The sequence below is a fragment of the Sorex araneus genome, chromosome 6, assembly GCF_027595985.1.
Source record: "Sorex araneus isolate mSorAra2 chromosome 6, mSorAra2.pri, whole genome shotgun sequence".
In the NCBI taxonomy this organism is placed as follows: Eukaryota; Metazoa; Chordata; class Mammalia; order Eulipotyphla; family Soricidae; genus Sorex; species Sorex araneus.
In genome coordinates this window covers 71,631,052-71,651,939 of record NC_073307.1, presented here as the reverse complement: position 1 = coordinate 71,651,939, position 20,888 = coordinate 71,631,052, and the positions used below count along the sequence as shown (strand labels likewise).

Genomic DNA, 20,888 nt, shown 5'->3' with positions numbered 1-20,888 from the left:
GCAAGGTCACAAAAGATATATTTTAGAAATGAATAAACTATATACTGATTACCTCATTACTCTCACAAAGATGGTAAGTGAATGCCGGTTGATGCATAAAATTAAAATGAAATCATCAAATTTGTCAGTATGAAACAACATACCCATTTCATGACCGGAGAGGTGGTTGGTAAAGAGGGGAGACTCGGGTCCGCGGGGCTGGGGGGACCCAGGGGCAGAGCTCCAGGATGGCAGGCTTGCCCTGGTGCTGCCAGAGTCGCCCCCAAGCCTCAGCAGCCAGTGTTCAGACACGGAGGAGCAGGTGGAACCTGTGTAAGAAGCAGAGCAGAGGCTGTGCCCAGATTCATTGCTCCAGGGCTCCAGAGAAGCATTTTATAACCACACTCCCATTGCTTCACCGGAAACTAAAGAAAAATATAGAATTGCAGAAACAAGTTCACGAGCAGAAGATAAGCAGAAGACTGATTAAATAAGTAATCAAGCTGAACATTTCATTTTATTTTATTATTTTATTTTTTTGCTTTTCGGGTCACACCCAGCAATGCACAGGGGTTACTCCTGGCTTTGCACTCAGGAATTACTCCTGGAGGTGCTCAGGGGACCATATGGGATGTGGGAATTGAACCTGGGTCGGCCACATCAAGGCAAACGCCCTACCCGCCGTGCTATCGCTCCAGCCCCTCAAGCTGAAACTTTTAGAAAAGAAAATTTTTATCCACTGCTGATGGGAATATTGTTTGATTGAATCACTATGGGGAAAAGTATGCAGGGTTCTCAGTAAACTTAAAATTGAGCTACCTTAATACCCAGCAGTTCCACTTTTGCGTCTCTAGCCCCAGAACAGGAAAACATTTATTCAAAGGGATATATGCACACCATTATTCACTGCAGCACTCAGTACAAAAGCTAGGATTTGGAATCAACCTAGATGTCCAACAACGGGTCAGTGGGCCATGAAGATGTGGTAATTATACACAACGGAAAACTGCAGCTGTAAGGAATGATAAAGTCATACAATTTGCTGCAACATGATGATACTGGAAGATATACTAAATGAAGTAAGCCAGAAGAATAAGGACAAGCACAGGATGGAATCAATTTTATGTGGTACTTAGAGTAACTAGATGAGGAAATTCTATGGTTTAAAAGATGAGTGTAGATCACTCTGGGACACAGAGTATAAAGAAGAGAAGGAAATTAACAGGGTGAAGAAGAAAGGGAGAAGAGACATTAAAAGCAACGGGGACAGGGGTTAGAGGGATTCATGTACATGGTGGTGTTAAGGGATACCCAAACCACAGTGTCAACAGCACTAAAATCACAAGATCCAAAACTTAATAACCACATTTAAAAGATCTGTCGAGACGGCAGCATGGGTGTGGGGCAGGGGGCTAGGGGCAGGGGAGGGAACCTGGGAGCACTGGTAGAAGGAAGTTGACAATAGTGGTCCTACTGATGATGGAACATTGTATGTCCAAAGCGAACTATAAGTAACTTTGAGCTACATGGTACTTTAATAAAATACAATGTGGAAAAAAAGAAAAACAAAACAAAACAACCAAAAAAAAAAAACCAGAGGAAATTAAGCTCATGAATGTTAAAACTCATTTAATGAAATCACTTGTTACGAACACCATTTTTCAGATATGTATGTTCTTCACTCATCATTGTGAAAGAAAGGAGGGCTTTGTATTAGACTCAATTTAGACCTGCTGGGGCATGATTTCATGTAGTCATTTCCCATAATTATGAGAAGGAAATCTGAGAAATCAGAAAAAAAGAATTCTCTCATCCCAAACCAAAGCTGCCTAGTTTGCAAAGTGAAATAAATAAAATAAAAATTTTTAACTTTAATAAAATTGTTGGGCTGGAGCAATAGCACAGCAGTTGGGCGTTCGCCTTTCAGGCGGCTGACCCGAGTTCGATTCCTCCGCTCCTCTTGGGGAGCCCGCAAAGCTACCGAGAGTATCAAGCCCACGCAGCAGAGCCTGGCAAGCTACCCATGCGTATTGGATATGCCAAAAACAGTAACAATAAGTCTCTCAATGAGAGACGTTACTGGTGCCCACTGGAACAAATCGATGAGCAATGGGATGACAGTGACATTCCTAACAAGTGGAATACTAGCATATCATGCTCAGACCTCTGCAAGGTCTTCTTGTTCTTCGTATTCCAAGCCCCCTCTCCCATAATGAGTAACAGCACCTACCTCCCACCGAGCTGCTGGCCGACCAGGGAGGGATGCTGTTCCGTTTCTGATAGAACAGGATGTAGGCCCCCTGGGTATTGACTTCATCTTCTCTAAGTTTTTCCACTATGCTGTCATCATAATTATACCACTGGCCATCCAGAGAGTTCCGACAGTAAGCTGCAAAGTTTCAAACCACAAGTTCCAATTAGTAGAGCCTCCAAAATCTATTTTCCATTAGCCTGGCAAGCTACCAAGAGTATCTCACCTGCACGGCAGAGCCTGGCAAGCTAGCTGTGGCATATTCGACATGCCAAAAACAATAACAACAAATCTCACAATGGAGACGTTACTGGTGCCTGCACGAGCAAATCAATAAACAATGGGACGACAGTGCTACAGTGCTATTGTTGAAAAATGTACATTTATAACAGATTGAGAAAATTATGCAGAATCAGAAAAATCAATAGTCACACTCCAAGGTTCTTACTATTAAAGTTTGATACTAAAGATGAATTTAATTGTAAGGAAGCCCCAAATTATTTTCAAAAGTTCTATTAATGTTCACTTCATTTCTTCAGAAAAGCTTAAAAAGACAGGCTTCTGATTTGGCATGTAGTGAAAATATGCAGATTGTATTATAGTAAATTCATTCATATTTAAGAATTGAAGTTCACATATTACCCAATGATTTTATTTCTTGGTATCTACCCCCAAGACAGAAGAACATTCATCTGAAAAAACATATGTGCACTTTGGTTCGATGCAGCACTTAATATAATTACTAGGATATTAAATCAACTCAAACATCCAATAATAAAGTGGATAATGAAGTTGTGGTATATGTGTACAATGGATATTATTCAGTAACAAAGAATGATGTAATCATGTAATTTCCTGCAACTTGGATATCATGTTAAATCAATAGAAGGACTATTATCAGATGTTTTCACTTATCAGTGATACATAAAAAACAAAGAAAATTAAGGTATCAAAGGTAGGAAAACCCTTGGCTCTGGGCTACAAAGATTAAAATGATAAAGACATATTATGATATTTTATATTCCACAAATGAGTGCAGTCATTCTATGTCTGTCCCTCTATTTCTGACTCATTTCACTTAGCATGATACTGTCCATCACGATCCACTTATAAGCAAATTTCAGAGCAATAGCACAGTGGGTAAGACCTTTGCCTTGCATGGGGCCGACCCGAGTTTGATTCCTCTGTCCCTCTCGGAGAGCCCGGCAAGCTACCCAGAGTATCCTGGCCGCACAGCAGAGCCTGGCAAGCTACCTGTGGCATATTTGATATGCTAAAAACAGTAACAAGTCTCACAATGGAGACATTACTGGTGCCCGCTTGAGCAAATCGATGAACAACGGGATGACAGTGCTACGACAGTGCTACAGTGCTACTGTTCTTGGGCACTCAGGTTGTTTCCAGATTCTGGCTATTGTGAACAGTGCTGCAATGAACATACAGGTGCAGATGTCATTTTTACTGTGCGCCTTTGCACACTCGGGATATATTCCCAGAATATTGCTGGGTCATATGGAAGCTTACTTTCTAGTTTTTTAAGGAATGCCTATATTGCTTTCCAAAACAGCTGGACCAGCTGGCATTCTCACCAACAATGAGAGAGAGTCCCTTGAGACTAACACCTTCTCCTCACATGTCTAGTTCTACTTCATCAGTTATTGACCCAATTGTGACATCCTCAGAGAAGTCTCAGTGTCAATAATTTTCCATAATGTCTGTAAGAGTACTAAAGTAAAAGATATTTTTTATTCTTTGAAATTATATTAAAGTCCCATGTCTGCCTTGTTTATCACGGCACCCAGCATGAATAGGTACTTAATAATGACCCCAGAGAGATAGTTCAGTGGGCAAGGTGCTTTCCTTGTATGCAGCCAATCTGGGTTCAACCCCCAGCACCATGTATGATCCCTGATCTCTGCCAGGAGTGATTCCTGCGTGTAGTAAGCTTTGAGCATTCTCAGGTATGGCCAAACACAAAATTAAGAAATAAATAATGTTTGGGAGCCAAAAAGACAGTTTAGAATGAGAGTACATGCTTGGCATGAAGGAACCTCTGGGCTGGATCCTGGGCACGGCATGGCTCCCAGAGCACTACCAACAGTGATTCCTGAACACTAGGAGTAAGCCTCACAGCAATCTTTTAAATGAATATTGATTCAAAGAATTCTGAATTTCTATACAGATCAGTATTTTCCAAGTTGCAGGCACTTTAATGCACTATTCAAAAAACAAACTATTTTAAAGAATGAAAAATTTTGGTTATTCTTGAATAATGTAGATTTTGAAGAACTGAATAAATTACTCAGCTATTGTTTTTATTTTTCTCAAGTATTTGTGAAGGAAAAAAATTAAATGGACCCCACAGAAATCAAACATATCAAATCTGGTAATAGTGCTTCTGTCAAATCATGGATGAGATTAAATGTCACTTTGGTTCCAACAATTATCTCTTCCATTTGATAGAGTCCAAAAGTCAGCCTATACTAACTTCATCTTTTATACATCAAACAACCAGCTCCATGGCTTCAATAGCTTCCATTACCCTCTGGTAGGTACCTGGGACATGGGTGGCGTTAGTCACTTTAGACAAACGCCTAATTCCCTGGGCATTTGAGGGACACGCCCACTGCCACGGCACTTGAGAACAGCAGCAGAGTACAGAGTAAGTCTCACCTGTGTAATGTCCGCTTTGTAGACTACCATGGTGGTTACAGACAGCATATAAATCATACAGGAAGTCCAGCGGGCAGCCGGTGGGTAGACAGGCCGGTTGCTTCCAAGAAGGCAAAGGGCCTCGCACAGACCTGGCACTAGCACTTCTCTTGGCCACGTGAGGAGCCATGTTGAGACCAGAGAGTGGAAATTTCACCAGTGTGGAGAGCTTGTTTCTCCTCTCTCTCACTTGACAGAATCGCTTCAGGTGGACGATTAGGATGTCAGGCAGGGTCCAGAGACTCAACTTCATCACACCCTGCTGCAGGACTTTGCAGTGGGGGCACTTCCATGCATCATCCTGGGCCAGCTGCAAATGAAGATGTTCATATGTTCATTGCAGCTAGACAGTGAGCCCCTGCTCTCCCACCCCCGCCCAGCCCCCGCTCGTTCCCCAGTGTAGTCAGACTCCCTCCCAGATGGGGCGCAGACCCCCCAGCATGAAACCTGCTCCTCCTTGGTGTACAAGTGAAAACACTCATCCAAGGTACAGCTGTGCTGCTGATGCGCCCGCTGCTGCTGCCACACACTGTCCGCGTCCTGGACCTGCTCCTGCTGGAGATTCCCGAACAGGCTGCATGGGAAGGAAACCAAGGCACTGGGGACTCTCACTCCAAGAGGAGCTGTACTGAAGTAGCTGCTTAGCAAACAAGGTAGAGGCCTTCGCTAGCTGAGGCAAAGGCATCTTGTGCATGCATGCATTGACTTGGCACTTACTCAAATGCTCTAGAATTCTCCCTCTCCCCAACCAGCTCCACGAGGGACCAGATCTTTGCTTACTTGACTTTATTTTTTTGTCCTTGCTCAGAATTTAGCACCTAGTAGCAGAAAATTAAATAGTGAACTAAATAGTGCTCCTTCTCAAAGTAAGGCACATCAACTGACTGGTAGAGGCAGTCAAGTACAGTGATCAAGGATAGGGCCAGGGAGATAGCTCAGCAGTCACAGGCACGTGCTTTTCATATGTAGAATTCAAACCCCAGTTTCACATGGCCCCTTGAGCACTGCCAGATATAGTCCTGGAGACTTACGAACTCAACAAGGACGGCACCTGACGCCACGGGGTCTAAGCAGCTGCACACTCTCAGACCCGAGCACTGAATCTCCCAGTTTGGCTGGCTAAGCATCATCAGGACGGCCCCAGCACCCTCTAAGCTCTGCTTCCGTAATGACTCCTCCCCACCCTTCCAAAAACCCCTAAAAAGATTTTTTTTTAAATATATCCCTTATTAAATTGAGGCACAGGAATCACCCAGCTCATGTATGAATTTGAATCTAGGCCCAGAGTTGCCCATGTCATAAGGTATAATGAAGAGGAAATTGCAAACATGTACAAGGCTCAAAGCAGAGACTGTGTAATGGAGTAGATGGCATATAATCACTGACTAGTGCTGGGATAGTTACTAATACCAGCACTATGTGCCACCATCATTATTACCAGTAATATTATTGTTGCTTGGAACCAGACTACTGTCATGCAGGTTCTCAGAATAATAAATTTTATAGCATCAAGGAGGAATGCAGTCATGCCATGGAGAACAGGGCACGGGAAAGTGTTTAGGCGGGGAGTATCGAAGTCTACAGCACTTACCACTCCTTGGCCCAGCTATCCCACTCCACTGCCAGCTTGATGTGTGGCGGGCCTCCAGGCCTCCTGAGGTTCAGAACTCTGGAGAGAGGATACAGGAGCCAATAAGAAAGCACAGAGTTACCTTCTCAAACATCTGCAGTGCGCAGTGGTCTATCTCCAAATGTCCCAGGTATAAATACCTAAAACTGGCTGGAAATTGAGGTCTGGTCTGGGATGTAAATCTTCTAAGCCTTCACCCCAAATCTACCTATGAACACAGCTTTTCCGTTCCCTTAGGATCTTGGGGCTCTGAAAAGTTGCATCACTATAAGAACATGGAGCAACTCTCCCACTGCAGCCCAAGCATTCTTCTTAGTGTCTACAGGGCAGTTCTTGAATGTTCTACAAAAATACCCATCTATGTCAATGTCTAAGATGAATGGCTAACTTTTCTCCACCACAATCCAAATGCAGTGCCCTCCTCGTCCACCACCACAGCCCGCATCCTCTTTCAGATCCTTCCACACCCAGAAATTTTTAGTGTTAATAAAACTAGAATTCCCAGCTGCTTGGTCTTATCCCATCTCAGAGATTGCTTGTAGAAGCGATGAGACAAAAGCACAGCACCTGGGGTTTTATTTTAAAATTAAGACGAATAAATGGTTGGAACGTCTGCACTCCAAAATTTTAATAATGCACTGAAAGAAAAAGTGAAAGTGTCATGGAATCCCTACGTCCAAGATGATTCCAAAAAGAATTTAAACTCATGTGAAGGATAAAATTTTGTGAATGAGAACTGACATGTCTGGGCATAAGATGTTTCCTGGTAAAGAAAAGCCAGATGGGAAAAAGAGACAAGAAATGTCTAGGAGGAATTCTCGTGGCTTGGTGAGCCTCGTGATTGTAGAGAACAAGCAGAGTCTCTCTCACCTCAGCTCCTTCAGTGGAAGGGAGATGAGACTAGGAGAAGCTGATTAGTCAGCCTCCAGCATATTCTTCTCAGTGGCCTAAAAACTAACAGACTTGGAGAGGGGCAGCGGGGGGGCTGGAGGGACACTAAGAACATTGGTGGTGGAGAATGGGCACTGGTGGAGGGATGGGTACTCAATCATTGTTTTAATAATTATTTTATGATCATTTATGACTGACCATAATCACAAAAGTTTGCAAGTCTGTAAACAGTTACAGACTGAGGATACAGTCCTCAGTGATTCATTGAAAAAATTTTTTAAAAAATAAAGAATTAGGGGCTGGAGCGATAGCACAGCAGGTAGGGCGTTTGAACTGACCCGGGTTCAATTCCCAGCATCCCATATGGTTCCCTGAGCACCGCCAGGAGTAACCCCTGTGCATCACCAGGTGTGACCCCCCCAAAAAAAATTAAGTAATCCTGTATGTATGTATATATATACATACATATATATCGACAAACTAATTAGACTGGCCTTATTTCTCTCATTCATGCCTGGGACTTTCTGAAAGCATTTCTGTGTCTGCAGACTGAGTTTAGAATGTATATTCCTTTCAGGGAAGATACAATGAGAAACAAGAGGAACTCCAGATCTAAGTTTATCTCTGTAAGATCCCCCAAATTTTCCATTTCCACAATGCATAAAGCTAAATGCTTTACATTGACTAAAGATGGTGGGGGAGCAGTTGCCAATTCTGGGAAAATGTATGCAAAACTCACATTGGACTCATCCATGGACTATGTCTTATCCTTTAATCAGCCTGACCAATAAATCTAATATGTTGAGCTCTTTCTGCCTTGATCTTCAGTCTGCTTTTTTTTTAAAATCAGGAGTGAAAAACAAAAATTGGTGTTTAACCCTTTTATACAAAACCCTATGCACCAAGATGGGAGAGATTCAAGTAGTTCCATGAACTACGCTGACATATCATTCAGAGTAGTCAAATGAATGGAGACAGAAAACGAGTTTCCAGGAGTTGGAAAAAAGGGGTAAAGAGATGGGTTGTTTACTTGGGTAATGGAACAGGTATGGGAGAATGGGGGGTGGAGACTGAGAGTTTGGTCTTCAGTGCTCCCACATATGCTGATGGGGGGCTGAGCAGCTCTCTCTATGTGGGATTCCCGGCACCAGAAAGGAAGTGTGTGGTCTCTGATGAACTGTAACTGAAATGTGGAGCCCGTCTCAAGCGTCACACTAACAGCAGCGAAGGGTCTCGAGTAGCAGAGCCCCTGTTTTACATGGACAAGACCTTAAATTCGATGCCCATTGCCTCGCGCCTCCCTGAGCACAGTTGGAGATAACTCCAGTGGCTCCTAAGCACCACAGACCCCAAGTACTTCCAAGAGTGTCCAACCCCACCCCCTTAGTAAAAATAAAAAAGAAAAATAATAATGTAACTAATAGTTATATAGGTACCATTACAGAGACTATGTCTCCAACAAACACATATGCAAGGACCCAGCAACCCCTAGTGAGCACTACCACCAGAATGTTCAGGAGAATCACAATCAAAGGGAATCAATACCTCGGGAAGCACATGTGTGACAATGCAACCAAAGCGTATGACGCTCAGTGAGCACGATGGCTGAATGTGTATCACAACCTGATGTGTGTCCCCCAGTGAGCATTACAATCAATTGTGTGTGTCACCCATCGCCATCACAAAAACTACAATCCTGGAGAGGGGAAAATTTTTTTAAACACTAAAAAAAAAATCTGTCCATGAATGTTGTTGATGTGAATGCGAATGCACTACTAACCTGTGCATTTTTTAAATGGTTGAAATGGTAAATTTTATGGTATGTGCATTTCACTACAAGTCTTTCTTCACAAAAGAAATGTTTCTAGAAAACAAACGGTACTGTAATAGGGATGGATGACTGTCAGAGTGAGATGGGAGCAAGGGTGGAAAGAGGCACCAGACTGCCAAAAGATATCTTCCAAACAGGGTATGCCCTAAGGACTACAGTCAGAACCAGCTAGTTGGAAGGGGTGGAGTACATGCTCTGTATGTGCAAGGTCCTGAGCCGAATCCCTGGCACAGCACTATTTCATCTTACCCCATCCATAGCACATCCATAGCATCAAGTGTAGTCCTGGAGGCTGCTGACGAGGCCACTATTTTATAAAGGAAGGGTGGGGTGGTGGGAGGTTGCGACAGCCACAAGGCAGGGCTATCTATCTTTAGCAAGTGCAACTTGCTGTGTACTAGATTCCGCCCTAGTACTTCTCAAACTACCTCTGGTGAAGGAGGCACATTTGTTAGTTCGTTTTCAAACAAGTACAGATCAATATTTTTGAAAGATATGTGCAGAAAAGGAAGTTATGTGAGTTAAAGGAAAAAATCAAGTTCATGTGACCTGTTTCTGGGTCCCCTGGCTCGAAGGAGACCCCCTGTCAACCTCGTCTCAAATCAAAACTGTGTGGATGATGTGTCCTGCTGAGAATTCCACCGCTTCAGCCCCACCAGAGCCTTACCAAATCTAAGGGTTCTTGGGTGTTGCTTTCCTCAAATATATCTGTCTATAATGATCTGCTATGCAAAGAGAAATACTAGATATTCAACTGGCAAGCTATCTGTGATGTCATTGATATGCCAAAAAACAGTAACTATAACAATAACATGCACTTCATGTTCCTGGAGCGAGCAGACACTATTGGGCTACACTAGCACATGACAGGGACGAGTGAAGATGTTACTGGTGCCCGCTCAAGCAATCGATGAACAATGGGATGACAGTGACAGTGATTCAACTGCATGACCAGAGAAATAGCATCCTAAGGGCACAGACATTGTTAGATGAACAGATTATAAGGTTTAGCCACTTTCTGAAAAAGATCAAATCAGATCTGATCTCAGATATCTGGGAATCTCTAACTCAAATCATAGCACCCACAAACATTTAAGAACAATGGTGAGCCCCTGGCGCCATCTTGCCACAGCAGCCAGCAGTGAAGAATCCGGGCCAGTGGGCACTGCAAGCCAGAGAATGCTCCGGACCCCAGACCAAGCCAACAACACTGGGGTGCCAGATGAAGAAGGTGCAGCGTCCCCACCTTCTCCAGATGGAGTTCCAGCGACACTGAGCTTCTAACATGGCTCCAGTATGTGGGACGGGAACTTTCTCCAAACCTGACCTTTCCTGATATACAAAAAGCCACTCAGGAACGGCTCCGCCACCCCTGAGCAGCCATTATCCCAGAGACACACAAACCAATCTCGGAACACAATGGCTGCTGGCAGATATATTCCTGGACTGTGAACTAAGCTACAGCCCTGTGCAGCCCCGGGAGGGGAAGGGTTTTTGTCCCTCGGCCTTTTCCCTTTGCGGCAGCATGGCGACCACCACCTTTCAGAGCCAACTGGATAGAGAGGTAGGAGCTTGCAGTGATGGGACACATGGGGAATCTCACAAAGGGGGAGGCAGAAACGGCTCTGCTCCCCACCCAAATGAGACCCCGAGCAGCCACCCATGAACATCTCCAACGCTCCTGAACAGCCATGATTCCAGAGGCACACAAACCAATCTTGGAATGCAGCGCCTGCTGGCAAAAATATCTCTGGGCTTAATTACTAAAATACCAGAATCCCAAAACTGGGCGGCCGCTTTTGCAGCTGTGCAACATTATATGCTCTTTGTTATCAACAATAGAAAACATATGATCTAATGATGCCATTTCGGCAGGTCTGATTGTTGGGGGGGAAACTCCAAATTATAATAGCGGGTTTTCTGTCAAAAATTGAATGTAATCAAAGTAAAGAGAGAGTAAAGTAAAAATTATCTGCCACACAGGCAGTGGGGGAGTGGGAGGGTGGTATACTGGGGTTCTTGGTGGTGGAACATGTGCAATGGTGAAGGGATGGGTGTTTGATCATAGTATGACTGAGACTTGATCCTGAAAGCCCGGTAACTGTTCTCATGGTGATTCAATTTAAAAAAAAAAGAGAGAGAGAGAGAAAAAAAAAATGAACAATGGTGAAAAAAAAGATTTCATTGCTCTACCAAACAGGGACAGAAGTCCTGGCAAATCAATCAAGTTCAAATAAACCCTCAAAACTCTTTGATGAGGAATTCAAATCAATGCTTCAAAATGGCTATGGGAATAAAGCAACTTACTAGAAGAGAAATTCAAAAACTCAAAGATGAACTGATCCAGGGTATCAAAATTTCATACATACAGAATTGAAAATTGAAATGAAAAATTGAAAGTTAAAAAATATAGTAACAAGTCACCACAACAGAATTCAACATAAAGAGGACTTTACCAGTGATACTGAAGACAAAGTAATAACCATTATCAACAATGAAGTGAAAAAAGAAAAGAGTAGTAAATCAATGGAAAAGAACGTAAGGTTCATGATAGAAAATAGCAAGAGGAATAACTTTCTAATCATAGGAATACTAGAAGGAGAGGAAAAAGGAAAAGGGGGAAAATTGCTAGTGATAAAATATTAATTGAAAATTTTCCTGATCTGTTGAGAGGCTCTTGAACAGATTCTAGAGGACCAAAGGGTACCAAATAAATGGACACAACAAAACACTACCAACACTTGTGTAATCAAAGTAATCAAAATGATAAAAATCAAAAGACAAAGACAGACTACTTATAGCAGCAAGGGAGAAGAAAACCCTCAAATACAAAGGAAACAACATAGGAATCACAATAGACCTTCCATATGACATCTTACAAACCAGGAACTAGTAGAGTAACAGTAAGTATTAACTGAAAACTGTCCCCAGTCTTAAGACCTGTGCAACCACAAAAAGGAAAACCCAGGGACCTGATCCTGCAAATCAGGAAGTTGACCCTATCCTATGCCCAGTCACTGTAACCTCTAACCGAAATTCATGCAATGTGGGAGCAGAATCTGCACCCTGTTGAAAACTCACACCACATAAAAGGAAGCCCAGGGATCCGGCCCCGAAGCCCTACACCACTGATTCCACCCCTCTGCCAGGCACAGGCCCCAGCTCAATCCTCTCTAACCTCTACTGAGGTGCATGCTCTACGGTGCCCTCCCAGGTCTCAAGCCCATGTAGGCATTCAAAGGAAACACCAGAGACCTGATCTAGGAGCCTTATGTGGTTGACTCAGCTCTATGCCAGGTAGTAGCCCCAGTTGAACTCACTCAAAACTCTAACCTAGTCGCTTGCACTGCATCTACCCAAGCTGAAAGCCTCATGGTCAGACTCATGAAGCCAAGAGACCTAAAAGCCCTATGCAGTCACAAAAGGGGAAGCCCAGGGACCTAAGCCTACAGTCTTGCACCACTGGTACTGCCCCTATGCCAGGCGCTGCCCCAGTTTAAGCCATTCTAACCTCTACCAGTGGTGATGTACTACAGACCTGGACCGACACCCCCGGCCCCCAGCCTGAAAGCCAGCGCAGCCACCACACACAGGGCATCCCTCAGTAGTGACCCTGCTGCCCAGCACCATCCACCATGTCCCTCGGACAAAGCAATGGCTCCTGTTCAAGTCACTAAATTCTCACCCTGATGGTGAGGACCAGACCTGTGGGCCCACCCAGACTCTGTGGACCAGACCTGCACCCTCCCCAGCCTGAAAGCCCATGCATCCACACAAGGGGCAGCCCAGGGACCTGATCCTGATGCCTGGAGCAGAGATCCTGCCCCAATGCCAGGTACTGGCCCAGCTCAAGTCGGTCTAACCACTCACCCAGATCCATGCACTATGACCCTGGCGCTGCACTATCCCCAGCCCAAAGACTGGAAGAATAATCTCCAAATTGTAGGAATAGCAGAGGTTGAAGAAAAAGGGAAAGAGGAAGACAGAGTGTGGGAGAGAGATTATCTGGGAACTTTCCCATTCTCAGCAGAGGGCAACTGTGCAGATACAAGAGGCCAAAAGAGTACCAAGCAAATAGATCCATACAGAACAACACCAAGACACATAAGGATCAAAATGCAAACACCAAAGAGAGAGACAAACTTCTAAAAGCAGTAATAAAAGAACCTTAAAAATAAGGGAAAATAACATAAGAATCACAAAAGATCCCCCACACAAAATGGTACAAGTGGGAAAAGAGTGAAGTTATATATTCAAATTACTGAATGAGAGAAACTTTCAACCTATAAGCCACTACCTAGCAAAGCCCTCATTTACTTTTTAAAATTTTTTTATTTTACAAAGTAGTTCACAATATTTGATTACATTTAATATTCAAACACCAATCCCACCACCATTATTACACCTTCGCACCACCATATTTCGAATGTTTCTATCATGAATCCCAACCCCTATCTCAAAGCAGAACCAAAATAATTTATTTTGTATTATTTGTTATGAAAAACCGCTGAAAATGCTACAAAAACGTTTCCTTAGAGAAAAGAATGTGAAGATTGCTGTATTTCACCCAGGGATCATTAAGCCCTTTTATAAGAAATCACTAACATGTTAAAGGTTGAGCCTCGTGTGCTTATACACACATACACACACATACATACATATGTATTTGTGAAAAAAAAAATATTTCCCTCTAAGGTTGGTTGCCTCCCACTTTGTTTGAACCACATCAAATGTGGTGCAGTAGTCTTGGAGTTTGGGTGGTGTGAAGTATGATTGCTGCACGGCTGCAAATGTGGCCACGCGGTCCAAGAATAGGTTCACTCGTGGCTGAGGCTCAGCCAGAGCATGTGGAGAGCAGCCATGAGCATGGCAGCAGTTGAGTTCTGGAGGCTTTCAGCTGCCGGGGCTGGGTCCCTTGGGGCAGGGATAGATCTCACCCACCCCACTCCAGAGCGCTCCAAATGAAACAGCCTGGTGCTAGGTCTGGAGTCGTGGTAATGATGAGTGTCATGTTATGCTCCCTTCCAGGAGGGAAGGACATGCGACTCTGAATCGTGGGCAATGACAGGATTATCTGGAGCCATCCAGAGTGGCTTTTGGACATGACTGCTGAGTTGTCTGAAGTAGGGGGATATGGGCAGAGGATCCCCGATCCCAATTCTGTTGAACCCAACAAAGCTCTCATTTAGATGGGAGGGAGCAATAAAAATATTCTCAAACAAGAGTTGGTGACATTTGTCGTAACCAAACCTGAATGAACTATTGAAAGGACACTTATATAAACCAAACAACCCTACAGGATAAAATTGCAACACAAGCCTTCATATCAATAATATTCCTGATGGAAAACAAAAAAAGCTTGGAATGCCATACTTACAGCAGACAAACTGTATTCCGTCTTAAAAGAGTAATTAGAGAAGGAGATGCATAGTACTGCTCAAGATAACCACAGACCAAAGTATACTAACTCTGATCAACATATGCGCATCACGTCAGGTCAGCAAAGTTTGAAGGCTTTTGCTCACAGAACTAGAAAATCATGGATATAAACATATAGTAGTAAAAGGCTTCAACAGCCCTGAGTCACCGCTGGAGATACAAAGAGGGAAGCCAATACACAGGGTATCACTAGAGACACAGAGTCCTAATTGAGGAACTAGAATTGTGACTAATGGACTTACATAGGGCTTTCCATCCTCAAAAGTCTGAGTACATATTCTTTTCTAGTGCACATAGAACACCTCCAGGATAGTATAACACCTGGACACTGAGCAACATGCTGCTTTATAGCAGCTGGATCAAAGAGGAAATCAAGGCAGAAATAAAAATATTCCATGAGACTAATTATAATGAGGAAAAAAATTGCCAAAAATCGATGGGACAGAGCAAAAGCAGTACTTAGGTAGAAACTCCCAACAATACAGTCCATAAGGAAGTCAAAGCCACCAGAGAGTTGACCACACTGGCTTTATTCCTTGGGCACAGTTCACAATTTTCTATGCTGTGGGACAAAGGTTCTGTAATAGACTTTTTACCCTAAAGGACACATTCAGATTGAATTCAGTAGCATGACCTATTTGTATGAATTTGGGATTTTAGGTGAGATTGACCTGGGATCAAATTCAAACTCTCAGCCATTAACTCTCTGTGTAAGTACAAGCAAGTTACTTAGTCTCTCAGAATCTCAGGGTCCCCTCATCTTTGAAAAGACCTCTCTATCAAAATACCTCTCAAATACCCATTCCAATGAGAGCAGAAGCATTATAGACACAAGGCTGATATATTTAATTTATTAGGGAGGTTAGTGTTCAAGAATAGCTAAGATTATAATGAAATGATAGCCACAAAGGAGTCAAGATTACATTTATTCCTTTACCATATCTTGAATGTTCTATTACCTGTCAACTGCCCAGTGATACAGTGGTCGTTTATCCTGTGGAGACAAGTAGCTACAAGGCACAGAGAGGCCCACAACCCGAATGGAGAACAGTGACCCTAGGTTCTGCCAAGACAAAACCAGAAGAAGCAGTCATAATGCATGCTAGTTGTATTAGACTAATGGGGGTCAAGTCTCGCCCTTGCACACACTGGCAGGGGCATGTGCTGTACACTTGAGCCCGCCACCATCCTAAATTAAACTATTAAGGGCAAGCAAATGGTTCAAAAATGTGATTTTCATTGCTAATTTTAACATCCCTTAATAGTATTAAATACCTAGAAACAGAAGGTTATTGCTTAGAAGAGAAACAATATTGCTTAGGAGATAAACCTTTTAACACAATAATACTTTACAAAACATAAAAAGTGTCTTTAATATCAAAAAATTAAAGTAGATGTTGATAGAGTCATGTTAATATGTAACTTACTTCATTAAGATGATTATTACTATCTTATAAATTCCCCAAATAAGGCAATTAGCACACATTTTACTTACCAATGCTGAATATGTACATACTTTAAAAGTCTATATAAAGAGATATTAGCCATATTTTTAATGTAAGATGTATAATTTAATTAAATTTCAATTTAATTTCAATTTCACATTTCAATTTTCTAAAGTAGAAGTGAGTTTCAATGACATTATTCACAATAGTCATAAAGTGGATACTATCCAAGAATACATTAACAAATGAAGAGAAAAATCAAATATGGAATATACATAGCTGAATATTATTCAGTCTTAACAATAAAGAACATTCTCACATATGCTATAACATGAATAATATGAATCTTTTAAACACTTCCATTTGTGAAATAAACAAGACACATTAGGGCAAATACTATGATTTGGCTTCTGTGGAGTACTGATAATAAGAAAGTTTATAGGGATAAGAAGATAAACATTATCACAGGATAGATGATAGGAAAATGGGAATTGTTTAATGAAGTAGAGTTTTTGTGGAGCTGATAAAAATTTGGAACCACAGTGGCATTAATTATAAAATTTTTAATATGATTAATTATACTTAAGAACAAATTTTTAATATATTATACATATTCATAACAATTAAATATATATCAGGGATGAGTGATAGATCAATGAATCAGAGTACATGCTCTATGTGCGGGAGGACCAGGTTCGATCTCTGGCACAACATACGGGGCCCTGAGCAACAAACCAGGAATTGCTCTGAAACATAACTGAGCGTGGCTGAAAAAACAAAATCAAATAATAAATAATTTGAAAGTAAAAAACACATCAATGGAATAGTCACTGTCACTGTATCACTGTCATCCCGTTGCTCATCGATTTGGTCGAGAGGGCACAGTAACGATTCCATTGTGAAACTTGCTGTTACTGCTTTTGGCATAGCAAATACGCCACGGGGAGCTTGCCAGGCTCTGCCGTGCGGGCGGGATACTCTCAGTAGCTTGCCGGGCTCTCTGAGAGGGACAGAGGAATCGAACCCGGGTCGGCCATGTGCAAGGCAAATGTCCTGCCCGCTGTGCTATGGCTCCAGCCCAGTCATGTCAATAAAATAGTTTTTAAAATGATTACTGATAACCTATTACTGAATGTAGTTAGAAGGAAAATAAAATTCTTTCCAAAGTTTGGCAGAACAAAAAGGCAAGCATTCTCCTAAACAAAACAAAACAAAACAAAAAAACCTGATAAGGGTGTAGAGATAGCTTAACAGACTAAAGTGCATTCTTTGTTTCCTGGAGGAGTGAGGTGGATTCTCAGCATGACACTCTCTCCTACGAACTGCCAGGAGCAACCCCCAGCACAGAGTTGTTAGTAATCCCCAGGCACTGCAAGATGTGATACCAAAAACATGTCCTGGCAATGATAAATACCTTGTTTGCAATTCATGCAATTTATTCTGTACAGCAAGTCAGTTTTATATGATGTTTATTTTCTGTAATCTCTTTTGACTAGGAAAATTTTTTTAAAATCTTGCTATGTTCACTATTTTTAATCAGTTCAATGTTTGATTCTAAATATGCTCTTTCTAAATTGCCATCATAGTGAGGCATTATATCATATAGTATTAAAGTTATAAAGTAAATATGTGAGCTAAACTGAAAACTTTCATAACCATTCAGGAAATATTAGCTTTACAGAGTCATGTTCATACATTAACATATATATAAACAGCATCCATAGTCAAGTTAGAGGTTGCAAGCACCACTGTCTGACTAGGTTACTTAAATTAAAATGAGATTTTGTCACATAACTCAGTGGTACTTGCTTTGCCATAAATGAGGCTCTGTCCTCAATCCCTAGTACCCCGCTATACCACACACCCATACACACACAAACACATGTAAAAATTTATTTTAAATGGCTTTAAAAGGGAAAAGGCAAATATACATACAAATTTAATACTAAAATGAGGTCAGCTAAGTTAAATGCTCCCATGGCAGAAGTTTCATCCACTTTCAATAATCAGGAGCACAGGCTTGGAGAATATTACTAGAAATCCTGACCCAGTGAAGAAAAGTGATAGTTTCTAATCTTGGATTCGGAGGCAGTTAAAAAAGCAATTCCTTTACAGGTAAAGCTGAAACGCATGTACAGAAGGACTTCAGCAGAATGTTAGTTGGTGTAAAACGTGAATTGAATGTATGGTTTTTTGTGGGCAGGAAGGAAAACAATTGCTTGCGAGGAAATGACCTAGAAAATAAATTTGGTTCACCTTCTAGTGAAAAATTCTTCCTAAAACAAAACTTGGGCTGGGAGGGGGAGCTTAAAAGAACCTGATGCTAAAAAAATTCAACATGTTCTGTGCTAGGTAGACATGAAAGTCACATATATTTTAATTTATGCAAAGAGTGAACAGCATAGACCATTAAATTGTTATTTCCTTGTACATAACAAGGAAATCAAAGCTATTTTATACGATGATATAAATGTTATACAACAATGAAAACAGTCTCATTAACAGTAATTTTCTTTTTTTATATCAGTGTCTTCCCAGTGTGACTTGGGAGCCACAGGGGTTATAGGCGACACCTGGGGCTAGGGACTGATTAGAACTTCCCACATGAGCCCACTCCTTTGTACTGTCTCCAGAGCTCTTTAACTTCAAATTCTCTCCTGAACTATCCTTAGGTCCCTATTCCCTTCCCCACCATTCACCTACCTACCGCCCGGGGCACTCCCTGCACACAAACATTCACCTGTACAGAGGCCTTACTCTTCATGAGAGGATGGACCTTGCTAAGGATGCACTGTTGGAGCTGGCCCCAAGAGATGGCTCTGTCTTCCCTTACCAGGAAAGGTGGACCAAATCTGAAAAGTTCAAGGAAATCAAGATGTTTCAGCAGATAAAAAGCCAGCGATACCTGACAGTCATGAGTGTTTCATTAACTCCTGGACTCACTCCACTGGCTAGAAATTAAGCAACAAGCACAACAAAATTTCCCATCAGAGAACCTCACTGTAAAGAAAGGCATTTTAGTGTAAACAAAAGCCCACTGACATAAAACCAAAGTGAGACATTGTGATGACAATAAATGGCCCCAAATGACTAGCTGGCTTAGAAACTCTCTTCCTTTCAAGAGAAAGCAGACTAGAAAACCTGGGGCCAGAGGAATACTCAGAAGGAAAAAGCCACAGAATGCCATCCAGTTGAGAACTGATGCTTTTGTGCATTCTGAACAGTCTCATAACTGGGAATGTATTCTAAACCCCAAACTAGAGTCAATTTGAAGTGCCACGAACAAAGGATGTGGCTATCAGTTTCAGCTCTCCCTTTAGATAAGAATGGGCAAATCACTGACCACTGACTGTTCCATGACCAGACCACATAGAGTTTGTCAAAGTAATCAATAAGGTAAAAATACAAAACTGTTGAACAAACCTTGCTCAAATACAAGTATGAAAGCAATATGTTTGAAAAGGCAAGGGCACCATAGATCCACTGAAATAATGGATAGATTTGATAAATAATAGGATATTATTCCTAATAACATATAATATTATTAATATCTATAATACATTATATTATCTAATAATTATCTCTATTATTATAAATATTCAGCATTCTTTCAACTTTTAATTAATTCATGTTTAAAATGACACATACACCTAGATATCTGAATAAAACACACAAAAAGTTCAATATTTCATCTTATTCTTATATTTCTTCCTAATCTACTACTCATCTCTATAACACGTTACTAAAGGAGTATTTTTATCACTATCTGAGAGCTAGTTCTCAAAATTTTTGTTGTTGTTTTGGCCAGGGGCATACCTGGTGGTGTCAGGCACTACTCAAAGCTCGTGCAATACTGGGGATTCTCATGCCCCCAGCAGGAAAAACAAGAAAAAAGCCTTTGGAGCTATTTCCCTGACCCAGAGAACTATGTTTCATATGATTACTTATTACATCATGTAAAGTTTTGTGCTTTATCTTTCAAATTTTCATTTAGTTTAAAGTATAAGTGTTTCTTAAGGATTGTCCTTTTCCTTCATGGTCCCTTGTCTTGGAGGTAGTACAGGGGTCGCGGTGCTTGCCTTGCGTGAAGACGGCCCTTCTCTCCATCTGGCTTGATCCCCTGCACCACAGATGGTCCCTCAAACACTACCACTAGTGATCCGTGAACACAAGTGTACAACCCAAAAATAAAAAATAAATAAAACAGCCACTCTTCCAAAGACAGAAAATTCCCCTATATCACCTTTAAGTTATTTTATAATCTTGTATATTAAGTGCTTAATCTAGATCCTACACATGTGAATTTAAGAGAGGAATAAGAAATGATTATATACTATTTAAAAAAATTAAATGAGGCTTATTTATAGATCATGTCATTTTTTATCATATAATGTTTATTTTGGCTATTATGTCTCATTGGCTTAATTGTATAGTCCTCTGCTATATCATAACACTTTAATAATTACAATTTCTTTTCTATTTTCACTGAATAATTCCCTTTCCTCTTTTTTCCTTCTTTCAATATTTCTGGCTATTCTTCCCAGTTTTTTATTCTAGATAAATTTTATAAATATTTTACCAATATAAAGTGCTTTGACTGGGCCCAAGAGGTAATATGGGGAGTAAAGTGCTTGGCTTGTAAGCAAGTTCCCATCACACAGATGGTCCCTGAGCAGCACTAGGCGTGATCCCTGGAGCACAGCGCAAGGA

General features: G+C 41.5%; 1 protein-coding gene across 1 annotated transcript in view; it reads right to left on the bottom strand.

The window, feature by feature from the left end:
- LOC101554376 (dehydrogenase/reductase SDR family member 7C) overlaps positions 1-20,888 on the bottom strand; it is a 66,715-nt gene that overhangs the window by 34,255 nt on the left and 11,572 nt on the right. Inside the window, exons 6-12 of the mRNA XM_055141264.1 lie at positions 18,919-19,030; positions 15,693-15,796; positions 6,534-6,611; positions 5,390-5,516; positions 4,904-5,252; positions 2,210-2,368; positions 144-308 (exon numbers count right to left, since the gene is read on the bottom strand). Coding sequence (XP_054997239.1) covers positions 144-308; positions 2,210-2,368; positions 4,904-5,252; positions 5,390-5,516; positions 6,534-6,611; positions 15,693-15,796; positions 18,919-19,030 — 1,094 coding nt within the window. The remainder of the gene's footprint in view (positions 1-143; positions 309-2,209; positions 2,369-4,903; positions 5,253-5,389; positions 5,517-6,533; positions 6,612-15,692; positions 15,797-18,918; positions 19,031-20,888) is intronic.